Source organism: Cinclus cinclus, chromosome 3, assembly GCF_963662255.1.
Source record: "Cinclus cinclus chromosome 3, bCinCin1.1, whole genome shotgun sequence".
NCBI classification, from domain to species: Eukaryota; Metazoa; Chordata; class Aves; order Passeriformes; family Cinclidae; genus Cinclus; species Cinclus cinclus.
The window spans coordinates 109203192-109217722 of record NC_085048.1 but is presented as its reverse complement, the minus strand read 5'-3'; the positions used below and the strand labels follow the sequence as shown (position 1 = coordinate 109217722).

The following is a 14531-nucleotide window of genomic DNA, read 5'->3' as shown; positions in this document are numbered from 1 at the left end:
CGGGACAGAAACACAAACTTCTGAAACAACAACCTTAATGCAAACAAGGATCCACCTCGAGATTTGCTTCTTGGAAGCCTCTCTGGCTAAGAGCAGTGAAATAGCACACAGAGCCCAACGATCCAGAAATGGCCAAAGCAGCTGATCCTCCCCCAAACAGAACCACCAACACCTCAGGAGTACTGTCTCCAAACAAATACTTGCACCTGTGGCAGAACTTGTACCTTTACTGGATCATTTCACAACCTGTTTCGACATCAAGAATGACTAAAATGTCAACTTCCCTTTCATTTCCATTAGGAAGTTGTCTAAACCCACACTGAAGATTTGGAAATGCACCATGGAGATTCAATTGAAAGGTTTCTAAGAAAAAGGACAATTCCATCTTTGTGACCCTTGATGTCAAAGTGCCAGAATCCAATCTGGCTCTTCCCTTTGCTCAGTGGCACACAGCAAAGGGCACTATTAGACCACACTTCCAAACTCCAGCCCACCAGACATGGGTGCTGCTTGACAGCTGGATTAGAAACATCAGTGACTAGCTGCTGTCTTTGGCACAATGCTTTTGTGCCTTCCAACAAACAGCTGCTTCAAACCTCAGGGTGTCTTAGGTAATTACCCAGACCTCATTGCTGTGGCATTTGTGCATCTGCACATTTTAATGTCATTCCCCCTCCCAATGTTAATGGCATTTTTCTTGCAATGTGCACTGCAATAGTAGAATGTAGAGAGAAAAATGCAACACAGATGAATGAAATTTAACCACAACACGAGTGTCTTCTCCCTTTCTCTCTGAAGCCTTCTCCCTGCTCAATTTCTGGACTGAACTTTGTCAAACACAGACAAAACATTGACAACCAACAGGCTCCTTGCATGGCAGATGTGGCTGAGACATCAAAACCTGAAATGCTCTGGACACCATTCATATTTTCTGATCAGGCAAAATGTTATGCAGTAACCACTTCTTATTCTGTGGTGGAAGAGACTTCATTTTCTTTATGCTCGTAATCCACCAGCAATCATCAATATTTAAACAGTTCCTGAAAGTGCCCAAAACCAATTCTGCCAAGCAGGAAAAGGGTTATGGCATCCATTTGAAAATGGGTGTTAATTTCAGTTAAAATCCAATTCAAGACATTTGTCACAATGGAACTTGAGAAAACATTGTTTGTTCCCACTAAATCTCAGAGAGAACATCTGCTCTTCCTAAAAGAGTCCTAATTTATGTATATTTCCTTTATTTGAAGAAGAGATCAAAATATCTCCAAAACTAAATTCCCTCTTCCTAGACATCTACTTTATTCCAATGCCCTTTCAAGGGCTTTTGACATTCTCAATCACCGAACACTGAGCATTTGAGATTGCTGAAGAAGGCACAACATCTATGAAACCTTGCATTTAAAGATGCTGGCACACTTAGCAGTGCATTTAGACCCCGTTAAAGCAAGGCTGTAAATCATCTTGTCCACTATATAGAGAGATTATCACTTTTCCATTCCTGGGCTGTTGCTGACATAGCAAGCTCCTCTGAGGAATCAATTATCAGCTGCATTTGTAGCATTTTGGACAGCACTGACACAGGAAGACACTGTTTGCACACCCTGAAATGCTCAGTCCAATGCCACTTTGACAGCACAGGCAGGGAGCCTCAGCACTCTGCTTCTGCCCCTCTGGCCCCAAAGGCTGCCTTGCACCAAATCCATGCCCCTAATCTGGGTGCTGAGTTTTGACCTAAGTTGTGACCCCCAGGCACTGCAGGGTTCAGTCTCAAAACTTTTCAAGAGCAAAACGAGAATTCTGTGAGGACAAAAGAAACGGATTGCCTGAAACAGCACTTGCTACATTTTCCCTGAAGGACCAGAGATGACCCTGAGCTCCCAAGAGAAGAGCCAGCTCGGGTATTTTTAACCCCTCCCTTTCCTGGAGGTGGGCTCTGAGATGCCCCAGTGAGAGCTCGGCCCCAAGGCCGAGCGCCACCCCCGTGCCAGGTACTGCACACCTCTGCAGCAGCCAGGGAAAACCTGCCAAACACAGCTGCCTTGGGCATTGGGCAGGAGGGACAAGCTCAGCACCTCCTGATTTGGAGCAGCTACTCTACTGTCTATTGCCAGGAATGCCCTGGAAATGCTCCCTGGGGAGACCTCTTGGCTTAGCAGAGGCCATACCTGTGATACGCTCTGTCACATCCAGCAGAGCTTGGCCACTCAGCTGACTCCATTGGTGGCTGAACTCTTTCATCAGTGCTACTTTATCTACAAGAGAAACACACGTTTCTGCTCACTCTTCTGAGGTCCTAGGAGAAAGGAGAGTGGGGAGGGGAAGGGCAGGGGCAGCCCCAATTTATAAAATCAAGTAATTTTCTGCTGATGTACTTCTTTCCCTCCAGCCTACTTGAGGGGGGGGTTAAATTCCCAAAGAAAACCTCTCCGTTCACATTTGTCAATGCAAAGTTGTCTGCTGGACCGGGAGCTGTGTTAAACATTTCAGATCAAGGACCTCAAGAGTTCAATCACACGTAAGCAGTGAAAAGGTTTTGAACTCCAGAGCAAACAGGAAGAAGCCCAGACTTGGGATACACAAAGGCACAGAGTCAGGCAGTTCAGGAGTTCACAGAGCAGCTGAGGTGGAGAAAGTGGAAACTCCCCTTGAAGATCTGCCTCTTCAACACTCCATTTGTCAGGCATATTTCTCCCGACCAGCATTTTCAGAGCTGACATAAATCTCTGTGACAAAGGAATTTAGAGCAGTCCTTGCCTGTGTAGGTAATTGCCACAGCCATCCTGCTCCATGAAAACAACATGTGGAACAAGACATCACTGACAGCTGGATTTCTATCTGCTTGTTTTAAGGAAATGCACTTGGTGAATCATAAGTGTCCCATTTGAAAAAAGAAGACAAATGGGAAAGGTGGAACAGAGGCAGCTAATGCCTATAATGTGGAGCTTTCCAGGGGGCTGCTCTGCAGGAGCCATGATGGGCCAGTGTCCCTTCATGGCAACAGCAAAGCTGTTCATTTGGGAAATCTAATGGGGTCCAAGCAATCTCCAAAATCCCCTTTGCCTCTGAATTGTAGCAAAGCTGTAGTCCAGGACCTCCTCTCCAGACAAGCAGCACAGAGCCAAGGGCTCCTGGCACTTGTGGGAAATGCTGATGCACATTCAAGCCTCTTAGGGGACTGGTGCCTAAGGACTGCACCCCCACAGCTTCTGGTGGATGTCAGCTGGAGTGTTCCACGGGCAACAAGAGCTCTCATGGCACTCAGTGTTCTCTTGTGTCAGAGAGGCAGAGACACAGTTGAGGAGAGTCCATGTCAGCCTTACCAAAATGAGAAACGGATTTTTCCAGCGCTTTCACAGCTGCAGCATGAACCCCGGTATCCTTTGAGTTCAGGCTCTTTAGTATTCCTTCCACTAAACGGACAATCACGGGGTTCAAGGCATCTTCCAGGATGGCTATCATTTCTGCCAGCACGTCCAGCGCCATCTGCTTCACTCTCTTGTGCGTGTCAGATATTCTCAGGACAAAATGATCAAAAATCTGTGAAGAGAACAAGCAGCAGGAAAGCTGGATTAAAATGTCCTTGTTTGGAGAGGGGATGTAGAAATGAGCATTCAATACCCGAGAAGGTTACACACCATCTTTACCAAGTGCAATAGAGACAAGGATGGAAACGAGTAGCCACAGTTGTGTTTGTGCAAGACAGGATGGAGTTTGGAGAAGTATCTCTGTAAAAACATTTGGGTTATACCAACCCAGCCTGATACTTCTCTTCCCCATCCAAAGCCATTTTTTGTCAAGACAAGAATTGCCATGCTTTCAGTGGCTGGATTCCTTTCATTGAACCCAGCTGGGAGTAGGAGACAGCAAAGGTTAGGGCAGTGGAAAATTCTGTCATCATGTGATGAACAGCATCAATAGGCACCTGCCAGACAAATACAGCTGGACTGAAAGAACTTGTCCTGCATGCTGGACCTGAATTAAATTTGTCTGGGTAAGAGGGACCAGCCTGTCCCAACAAGGCAGGATGTAGTGCCAAGACAGACTGAATTAACTTCATTGCTACAGGCTTGGGAGAGGAGCTGAAGGGAAGGGACAGTGAAGATACCCTACATACTTGGACAATGTTTGTGGTGATGAGCTTGGGGCTGTTTTTGCACAGGTCTAGGAGGAGTGCCACTCCTTCCATCCGTGTCTCAAACCCCTTGGCTTCCAGGAGATCATCAAGCTTCTGGAGCATCTCCATTTCATCCACAGCTGGAGGCAACGTGACCTGGACTTTTGGATGGTGTAGGAGGCGTCCATCCGAGGTCGACTTCACCCTGGAAAATAAAAGCAAATGATGGCTTGTTGGTGATAATACCTGCAGATAATTGTGAGCAAAACATCCAGAGGTGCTTTACTCATGATGTGATTTCAATCTAGAGAATCATGAGGCTCTGAAAACAGCATGGACTGCAAGACAATCATTACGGGAGACAATCTACAAATATTATTAATGCAGATATAGGCATTTTTATCAAAGAAAATTTGTAGGTTAAGGAAAAAATCAGTGGCACAGGCCATCTCTCCAGAATGATTTTCCTGAGGAAGAGAAATGTCAAGCTTGTTGTGTGCTTTGTCACATCTAACAAAAGTGCTCAGTACCGTTGACTAGAAGGAAATGTGGCCTGGGGCTTCTTTGACACATGGCTCCTCATCTTCACAGGGCTCTTGACACATGGGCGTTCACCCTTCTGCTCTTCCATCCCCTACAAGGACACAGAGAAACCCCACCAACATTTAGAATATAGAATAGGAAACTGTCTGCTTAAAAACACAAGTTAGAACCAGGATCACTGCTACCAAGGCTTAGGGAAATATTTGCAAACCGACAGAAGGAAACAGACCAGAGATTCAGTGATGCCAACTCTTTGTTTGCAATAGCCCAAGGCAGGTTATGGGTGCTGCCATAGTGAGCAGCAGTTTAAACTCCCCAATTCATGAGTCTCGAGCATAAATGGCAATAATGGAAACTGCTAGGCACCAAGAGATCTTATAGGAAAAAGCAGAAAAATTAGGACTCTTTGGGGTGGGCCAATTTTGTTGGAAGGTGATTTGGTTCAACACTCGCTCTCCCTGTTTGTGCACAAAGGACACGCTCCTATAACGTAGATAAAAACAATGAAAGTCCCCCCCCAGACAAATGATTTTCCTCTGGATGCTGCTGGATTCACCAAGCTTCTTCCAGCTCCACAGGGCTTGACAGCAGGGCATTATTCCCAAAAGACAGACGGTAATTGTAGCAATTAGGATTGACTGGGACATCTGCTGCAGTTTTGGAAATTCTCTTGGCACTACTGCTTCCAGTGTCTTTTGCAAAGACTCTGTTCTCCTCAGAAGCACTTTTCTCACTTCATTGCTTTACTGGGAGCAGAGCAGGGACAGCAGGGTGGGGAGTTATGCTTAAATGTAAACCCACTTTCTCCTCTTCCCCTTTCCTCTTTGTGACCAATAGTCAAAATATTCAAAGCCCCACTTTTCCCCTAAGAATATCAGCTCCTTTGTGGTCTGCAGATGAACAGGCTGGGGATTAACAGCTCATTCCCAGGAGCAAAATGATTGAGCAGAAGGGGAATGAGATAAAGACAGATTAGGTATGTTTGATGTCCTATTAGCTGTGGCTATACTTGCACAAAGGAGACATTTCTCCTGCCAAGCACTTACTTTCTTCTTAATTCTTCTCAGAATATCTTCCAGGTCACAGGCAGGAATGGATCGCTCCAAAAGCATTTTACATTTTGGATGATTTATCAACATCTTCACCATCTCCTGTCCATAATGCCTATGGAAGGAAGGAGGGAAGGAAGGAAGGAGGAAGGGAGGAAGGGAGAAAGGGAGGAAGGGAGGAAGGATTCCAGGATGGAAGGATTCCAGGAAGGAAGGAAGGAAGGAATCCAGGAAGGATTCCAGGAAGGAAGGAAGGATTCCAGGAAGGAAGGATTCCAGGAAGGAAGGAAGGAAGGAAGGAAATCGAACAAACAAAGGAAACCTGTTAACCGAAGAGGCTGATACCTTAATGTCATCCTTTGCAATCCTTGCATGAGATGGCATTACCTACTCAGCAAAGTGAGAGAAAAATATCATTTCACTCTGAAACTGTGGGTGTGCTTCTGTGGGATCAAAGGATCCCAGGGAACAAGTGAAACACATCTGTTTTGTTGTCAGATCCCATTAGAAGTACCTTGCTGCCATTGCTCAATAATTTGCCTTCCATTAACTGGCAGAGAATCCAGCACAAAACACCTCAGGCCTCCTATTGACTATTCCATATGTGTGCAGAGCAGCAGCTAGTTACTCCTGTATTTTTGGCAGCTATTAATTGAATCATCAAAGTAAGGGGATTTGGGTGGCTTGGGTTGATTTTGCCACTAGGAAACCAGTTTTCCTCCAGAGGAAATTTAGAGGTCATTGAGCCACAGACAACAGCATTCTAGAAAGCTGCAGAAGAGGTTTAGACAGACTGAATACATTAGCCCTGAAATACTTCTAGAAAAGTTTTAAGTTAACGAGAAAGATCTGCTTTGGATCTTTCAGTGATGAACATGAGGCAACATTTTGGCTCTGTGTTGTGCACCTAAGATCAAACAAAACTGTTTGACTGCCAAATCTGAGCTCTTTTGATCTCAGGAAAGAATCCTTCAAGTCACAGGAAGTTGGCAATGCTCCTTCTTGCTGGACAACCTCAGCTTACCCACTACAGTCATTTCCCCAGGTAATCCAGAGCAGTGGTCACAGCACCAAAGCTGACAGAGCTCGAGAAGCGTTTGGACAATGCTCTTGGGCACATGGAGTGACTCTTGGCATGTCCTGCACATGGCTGGCAGCTGGACTCCATGGCCCCAATGGACCCCATACAACTCCGGGTATTCCATGCCTCTATGGCCTTTATCCACACCGTGAGGTAACTTAATATTGCCTTTCGTTTCCACTCTTTTGTGGTTTTACCTTTCTAGACAGACACAAGGCAGTTTTCCTGCGTGAGGAGGTGAAATGAAGATGGTTACCTTGTGTCCTTGTGGCAGTCCTGAGCAAGCGTCCCTGCCGCGTGCGCCAGCCTCTCAGCCCTGGGTGTGCCTGCGAGCTTCGTGACTCCAATTTTCTCCATCAAGGACAGCAGCAGTTGCGCCGCACACTTCCGCACCTGGGCGTGGCGGCTCCTGGCAAGAGGAGAGCAAACACTGGGGCACAGGGAGAAGGAGCAACAGCAGCACAGGCCTTGGCCAGAGCGTGCTCCCTGCCACTGCTGCGGGAAGGAGGCCTGGCTTCTCCCTGCAGCTTCAGACACCTGTAGAAGCTTCTGTCCTCAGAGAAACTCAAATTAGCATTGGACACAAGGACTGTCTGCAAGGAAGACGGAGGAATTCAGTCTCCCTGCACTACCTGATACTCAGTGTCTTTGCCACAATTTCCACTGAGAAAGATAAAATAATAGATTACATATGAATTCTTTAGAAATGAAAGACCATTCATGCTGACCCATCAGAGGGCACCCATTACACAGAGCTGCAGCAGGACTGAGGCTCATTCCAGCCATTTATCCCCAAATCTGCAGAGCTTTGGAAAAATACAGATGCAGAGAAAACACTCTGTGGGCCGTGAAGTTGCAGAATATGCAGCAATGCAGCCTGTTTCTTTTGTGAGGATGGGCAAGGGGTACATCTGAATGTTTTATCCTATTGCAAAGATGGGGAAAGTGTGGCAATCAATTTACCCAGATTGTCCAGTTCTAGAGAGTGTCTTTTGATAATTATCAGGCTCAGCACAAACACTTAAGGCAGCATTTGCATCAGCTATTCCATAGTAGTGGGCCTGTGAAGGTGTATGTGCAGTGATTCATCATCTCAAGGCTAACATGAAACACCAGTTTGATTAGAAAGTAGAGCTCTATGGCCAGGACAGTCATTCAGGACTCCTTTTGGCAGGAGCTGCACCTGCTGTGCAGGCTGTGTCACAGCCAGCACATTCTCCCCTAGGTGCTCCATACCCCAGCAAGTACCCTCCTTATTTCTCCAGTTAATGGCATCATGAGGATGCATGTTTTTTCCCAGGGCCTCTGTGCTTAGTGCAGTGAAATATCAAAGAGCACTCATAGCTGCAATTGCCCCTCTTCCCACAGAAGCACAAGGCTCTATCCTTAGCCTTTGCAGGCACTTGCACTTCCCCACCATTCACCACATCTAGGCAACTCTGACAGACTGGGAGGACTCCAGGAAGCAGCGGGAAGATGAGTCAGAAGAGGTTTAGGTTGCATATCAGAAAAAGCTTTTTCACCCACAGGGTGCCTGGGACACTGGAACAGGCTCCCCAGGGCAGTGGTCAACAGCACCAAGCCTGACAGAGTTCAAGAAGCATTTGGACAACAATCTCAGGCACATGGTGTGACTCTTGGGGTGCTCTGTGCAAGGCCAGGAACTGGATTTAATCATCCTCATGGCCTCGTCCAACTTCCCATATTCTACAGCTCTTTCTTTCTGAGAACTCATAGGCTGAGGGAGGGCAGAAATAGGGGACAAGAGGAAAGAAATGAGGTGGATTGGAGAATCCAATCATTGAGTTGACAGAAGATGCAGGATACAGGACCCTTCCCTCCCACCATTCCCATTCTTTCTCTCATCCCTTCCCCCACCTAGAAGTACTCTAGAAGGTGAAGAATATCACTGAAAGAAGAACCTACTTGACTCCACTGTCCAGGAGAGCAGTCATTGCTCGTGCAGGAGTCACATTCTCCACCATGATCCCCAGGGTGTGACTGGCTGCTTTCTCAACAAACTCTGGCGAGTTCCACACCATGTGCAGAAGGACCCGAGCCACCTCATCCACCTCAGAGTCCATGTCCTTCTTCAAGGTCACAAAGAGCTCTCCCAGAGTGACAATGGCCGAGTAGGACACCTTTGAGCGGAGGTTGGTCACCTGGGGAAGTCATAAGGGGAAACATAAGAATGACCTAGGAAAGAAAACCAGTTGCCTTAGACAGACGACTCAGGAAATGACAACACATCCCACTGTGTCCAGAGGAACATAAAAGCACAATAAGAGCAGAAGAGCACATGCACAGCATGACACTTCCACTGGCACCAATATCTGGCCTCAAACTTACATGTAACAGGCCTAAAAATAAGAAATTTCATAAAGTATCTACTTAAGCCTTCTTTAATGTCAACTGCTTTCCCTTTAGGCTCTTTTCTTTGAAACACAAAGAACCAAATTAAAGTAAGGGCTGCTTTCAAACCATAAAGGCATCAGTCATAAAGATAAAAGAGTCACGTGCTCCTGTTTAAAAAAGCAACACCAGCAGTTGAAGCACTCAGCCAGGAAACAGAAAACACATGCTCAGGCCTACAGACTAATTTGCAGTGTTGAATGACAGCTCGGGCAGAGACTAGGACTCTGAAAATAACATAATTAGAGTATCTTTTTCTGCATTTGCACATTTCATGATAATGGCAGCTCACTCAAAGATGAGTGTCAGATACCCGACCTACCAGTGAATACAACTACATCTACATACAGATCCCATAGAAACCTGACAGACATTAGAAATAGAAGGTCTAAAAAGAGAAATGAAGGCAGTCTCTGAGCACACATGGAGATGAACAAGCACATAGCTACTCTACACACCGTGTATGAAGTACAGGGCACAGTTCACAAGAGTGTTCTCACCTCACTGGTAACTGCCAAGCAAATGTCACGAAGCCTTGAAAGCAGGACTTCTGAATGGGACCCAGCCAGGAGTTTGATGCTGACCAGTCCCTTCTCCTTCATCTCCCTGAAAGGCAAGTACCAAAAAGATGGATTTTTCTCTCCACCCAAGAACTAGGCAGCACCCTCTGAAATTACCAGGCTGGCAGCTCAGTCAAACAATGGGAGGTGCTTTTCAAGGAGTACTTAATGAAATTGTGGAGCTCCTTCCCGCAGGATGCTGTGGCTGTCAAAAGAATACACAAATCCAAGAGACAAATAGAGGGGTTTCAGTGTCTTCATTTGTGGCTCTTTTACAAGACAGCATTTCTGAAATGTCTGGCCCATGGAGTCCCTATGACACAGTTTCCTAGAAGCTGTGAGACTGGGTCATGCTCCTGTTTCTTGTCACCTCCCTATACCTGTCCCTAAGACACAATCCCCTTGGGCAGTTATTGGGGCATTTTCCTTCTTTTTCATCCCCAGCAGGCAGTTCAGCAATAAAAGTCTGCACTGGCACTCTGGAGCTCAGTTTCCACTCTACAATTTAGGCCTGTGTCTCACCCAATCCACTCCACCTCCACATTCCCCAGAAAAGCAGCAGCAGGGTGTCCCATAAGATTCCATGCCTGGGAAAGAACAGTTGAAACTCTGCCTTTTCCCAGAATCCCCTACCAAAAACAATGCCCACTACAGCAACATGTTATTTAAAAGGTGTATACAACTCTGTCTCTCAGCACTTGCTCTAGGCAGCCCTGAGCTACAGGAAGGTGTGTGAGGCATCAGGGCTGCAGCACAGGGCTGCTGACCGATCCCATGGGCACCCCTGAGAGTCACCAGGACCCCCCACACCTGCAGAAGCTCTCTTGTACCTCAGAGGGCACCAAACAAAAAGGGGGAAGAGGAAGCAGAAGAGAATTGCAAAGCAAATGTGACTGCACAAAGAGATGCATGTGGCAGATTTTTCATGCTTATCCCATTGTGAATGGAGTCCGTACCCCTGTGTGAATGAAGCATCCAACAGTGAGTTTATGCTAACCCCGACATCACAACCAATATCACCAAAAATTTAACCAGCATCACCTAACATTCGTAGGGTTATCACCTCTGGGCCTCCTTCTCTCTGTGTCTAATTGTGGGACACATGTTGAGTATTGGCAAAACACCTCCAGCCCATATGAAGCAGTGAGAAGAAAAAAGTTGAATTCAAAAAGTCCAAGATTCCTAGAGGGTTTCATTGCTTTCTCCTTCCCTTCTGCCATGAGCCTTTCAGGAGTAAAGACAGGCTGGGGATTTGAAAGCACAAATCAGTCCATTTCTCAGAAAGAGTGACTCCCTGGAGCTGCTTCTGGGACTCACATGCAGGAGGTCACAGGGAGACCCTGTCACCTGCCATTGCTGTCAGCACTGGGAGCAGAGAGAAATCTTACTCAGTCCCACTGGGCCAGTGCCCCAAGGCACCCAAATCTCTACACTCAAAACTGCTGCCATCCTGCTGCTGCCTTCAGCCAGCAAATCATCTCATCCCACAGCTTCCTCTCTTCCCTCAAGACTTCCTTTGCAGCTCCATGGAGCAGCAGGCAAAGCGAGGGAGCAGCACAGAGCGGCAGCAGCTGGAGCACAGCTGCAGACCGAGGCCAAGCAAAGGCTGCTCTCAAATCTTGATCCTCTCACTGCTCTGGAGTGGTTTCAGCAGAGTCCTTTGCCCTCTGGGCTGTCGGGGCTCAGAGGCACTGGCAAGATCCACTTGTAAGCTTCCTTAACGCTAAGAGGGAGACAGAGTGACCGGGGCCTTTCTTACCAGTCATCGCTGCCCAGCCAGGAGAGTGCCTGGAGCAAGGACTGCTGTGGGTCAGCAGAGGCTGTGTCCTTGTGCCCACGCTCACGGAGCAGCTCCTGTCGGCGCTCGGCACCAGTGGCCGTCTGCGAGGTCACTGTGAGGAGAGGGTCAGCCCTGAGCGCTGCAGCCCCGGGCAAGGCACCCCGCCATGGAGCGGCCTGCAGCCCCAGCTCCCAGCCAGGCTTCCATGTGCTGCAAACTGGCACTGCCTCACACACCTCCCTGCTGTCTGCCTCCTTGGGCTCCTTGCTTTCTCCCAGCCCCCCCAGCTGGGCACAGCTCCAGGCTAAACCTGACCATTGCCCACACAGTGCCAGCTCCCAAGTGCCACAGGTAGCACAGCCAGCGGCAGGTTCCTGAGGCCGCAGAGCTCCCACTCCCTGCCAGACAGGGACGACCAGTGGGAATGGCTACACCTAGAGGGAACCCCCCAGGGGCCTCTCTTGTCCCAGCGCCCTCATTTCCCCCAGCCCTGAGGACTAAGGCACTCTGCAACTCTCTGAGGAAACTCCTGCAGCTGCCCTGCCACAGCACCAAGCCAAGCTGGAACAACCCAGGCTCAATTCTGGTCAGTTCTCAACGTGGAAGTAGCATCACTTGAAAAGAGCATTCCAATTATTATTCCTTGCTCCCTTCTTTTTATCTCACCCTAGTTGGGATGATAGCACAGGCAACCTTGGAGCACCAGGCAGCCCCTCCTGACTGTCACCTCCTACCAGCAGCCACTGTGTTTGGCTGCAGTGACACAGCAGGCACTGCTTGTTTCCTCTTGGAATTGCAGGCCATGGGATGGTGGCAGCCAGGAGCCATTGATCGCTTCAGGGAGCAGCAGCACGACTGCACCAAGGCACTGACTGCCATGCAGAGACAACCCTTACTGGGATAGCAGAAAAGCTGGCTGCAGAGCCGAACAACAGCACAGGCAGAGGGCCCCGATGGGGAGTGGTCAACTGATGGTGGTGGTACTCGTAGGTGCACAGTCAGCACACCCTGGCACACTGCCCCCAGCTCCTCTCTGCACTTACAGCTGTCTCCTGGCACCAGCGCTGTAGTTTGGATTATCAGGATGGACAAAAGCCCGAGCTTAGGCCTTTACCTCTACTTTATTCAGCTCAACTTTCCAATGCATCTCTAAGAACCGACTACGGCAAGACAACCAAGCTGTAGGATCTCAAATGTGGATTTGGTGCTCATTCTCAGGACAGGCTATTGACCAAAGAGCCCAGTTGTGCTGGCTGAGGCAGGAGGCACTTTGGGCTCCTTTTGCAAGGAAATAACTATATGGGAAAAAGCTGCCACGGAGCAGACTTACCTGAGGAGTTGCATGGGACACTGCCTTCCTCTTGGATGATGGGCATAGTGGGCAGTAAGGGCATCTTGTCCTGCTTCCTCAAGACCTTCTTCTTCAAGGCATTACCAGGGTGTTTTCTCTGCACACTGGAAGCTGTGCCATTGACAGCTGCTTGGCTGAGGCCTGCAGGGACCAAAGAGGAGCTTGTAAGTGGAGGGTGCTGGACAGGGTCACTATGGAAAGGGCCAGAAAATTTGCTGGAGCTGGGTAACATCTCTGTGTTATCCCAAAGAACTTCAAGTAGAACACTGGCACGCTAGTATGGGACAAGGATCATACAATCACCCAGGAAAACCTACAACAATTTTGGTGGGAAGGCCCCTTTAACCACCATCTAGTCCAACCCCTGGGAAACGGAACATCTTCATCTGGATCAGGTTCCTCAGAGCCCCATGTAAACTGGCCTTGAACACCTTCATAGATAAATCAACAACAGCTTCTCTGGAAAAATCCTTGCAGCATTTCATTGCCTTCATTATAAAATAAATTCTACCTAATATCTAATCTAAATCTACCTTCTTCCAGTTTAAAAATCAAACTGCAGTGATGCTTCCCCTAAGAAACAAGGAGAAGCCAGTGTTGCTATGCTTTCGTTTTCCTGTTTCAGAGGCAGGCTGGGCAAGTTCCCAAAAGAAAGTGCAGATAAGCTTGGGTGGTGCCCTGGGGCTGAGTGCTGCCCCCGAAGGTCCCTGCTGCCGCCCTCGGGGCAGCGCACACAGTGCTGCAGCCAGAGCCCCTCAGCCGGGATTCACTGGGGAATGCTGCTTGCTCCTGGGGCTACAACAGAAGCACTGCCTCAGGGCTTCAGCACAGCTCTACAGTGCCAGCTCCTTGGAGGGGAGTGGCTCGAGAAGGATCTCTGGTCTTTTCATCAGAAGGTGCTGAATTTGGTTTCTTCCAGGTTGCACCTTGGTGGAAAAGCATTCTTCTGCATTCACATTGCCTGGAAGCTGCTCTTCAGAACAGAGTCTGAAGGGCAGGCGACTTTCCAAGACTGAATTTTCTACTCTGAAAGATTTTAGAGGTGAAGGTGGGAAGCTGATACTCTGTTACTAAGTGAGGCCATGGGCAAGACAATTAATGCCTCTGTGTTTTTCTCTGCAAAATGGAAATCATTCCTATGCAGGTTTCCACTCAGATGCAAGTGCAACAGCCCCCCAGTCTGATTGCAACACTGTGCAGAGGGTAAGAGCTCAAAAAGGACCAGCAGTGTAGGCACCACTTACTTGCTTCAGCTGCATCCTTGGGCTCAACTCTCTGTGGAGGCACCTGCAAGGATGTTTTCTTTGCTCTCCTTTTCTTCATCTCTTTCTCAAAAAGCTCCACATCCTTTGGTTCTAAGTTCTTCTCAGCCAACATGCACAATGCAGCACGGATCTGGTTGCAATGGAAATACATCACAGACTGTAAGCAGAGACACACACAGACCAGGCACAACCTCTCACTGGGAGCAGAGTCCACACAGTGCTACAGACATTAATCCAGCTCCATATCCTTTCCAATAGTTTCAGGAGAATGTCTCCCATCCTCACCTTGGTAATTACACACAGTGAGGTGGAACACTTTAGTTCCACAGCTTTACTGTGCTCCAACTGCAACCTGTGACAGGAAGCCCTGCTTGAA

The 14531-nt window shown here is 48.1% G+C and overlaps 1 protein-coding gene across 1 annotated transcript in view; it reads right to left on the bottom strand.

Moving 5' to 3' along the window:
* LOC134041991 (serine/threonine-protein kinase pim-1-like) overlaps window positions 1-14267 on the bottom strand; it is a 31351-nt gene extending 17084 nt beyond the window's left edge. Inside the window, exon 1 of the mRNA XM_062489063.1 lies at window positions 14135-14267. Within this exon, the coding sequence (XP_062345047.1) occupies window positions 14135-14267 (133 nt within the window). The remainder of the gene's footprint in view (window positions 1-14134) is intronic.
* Window positions 14268-14531: the final 264 nt, after the last annotated feature.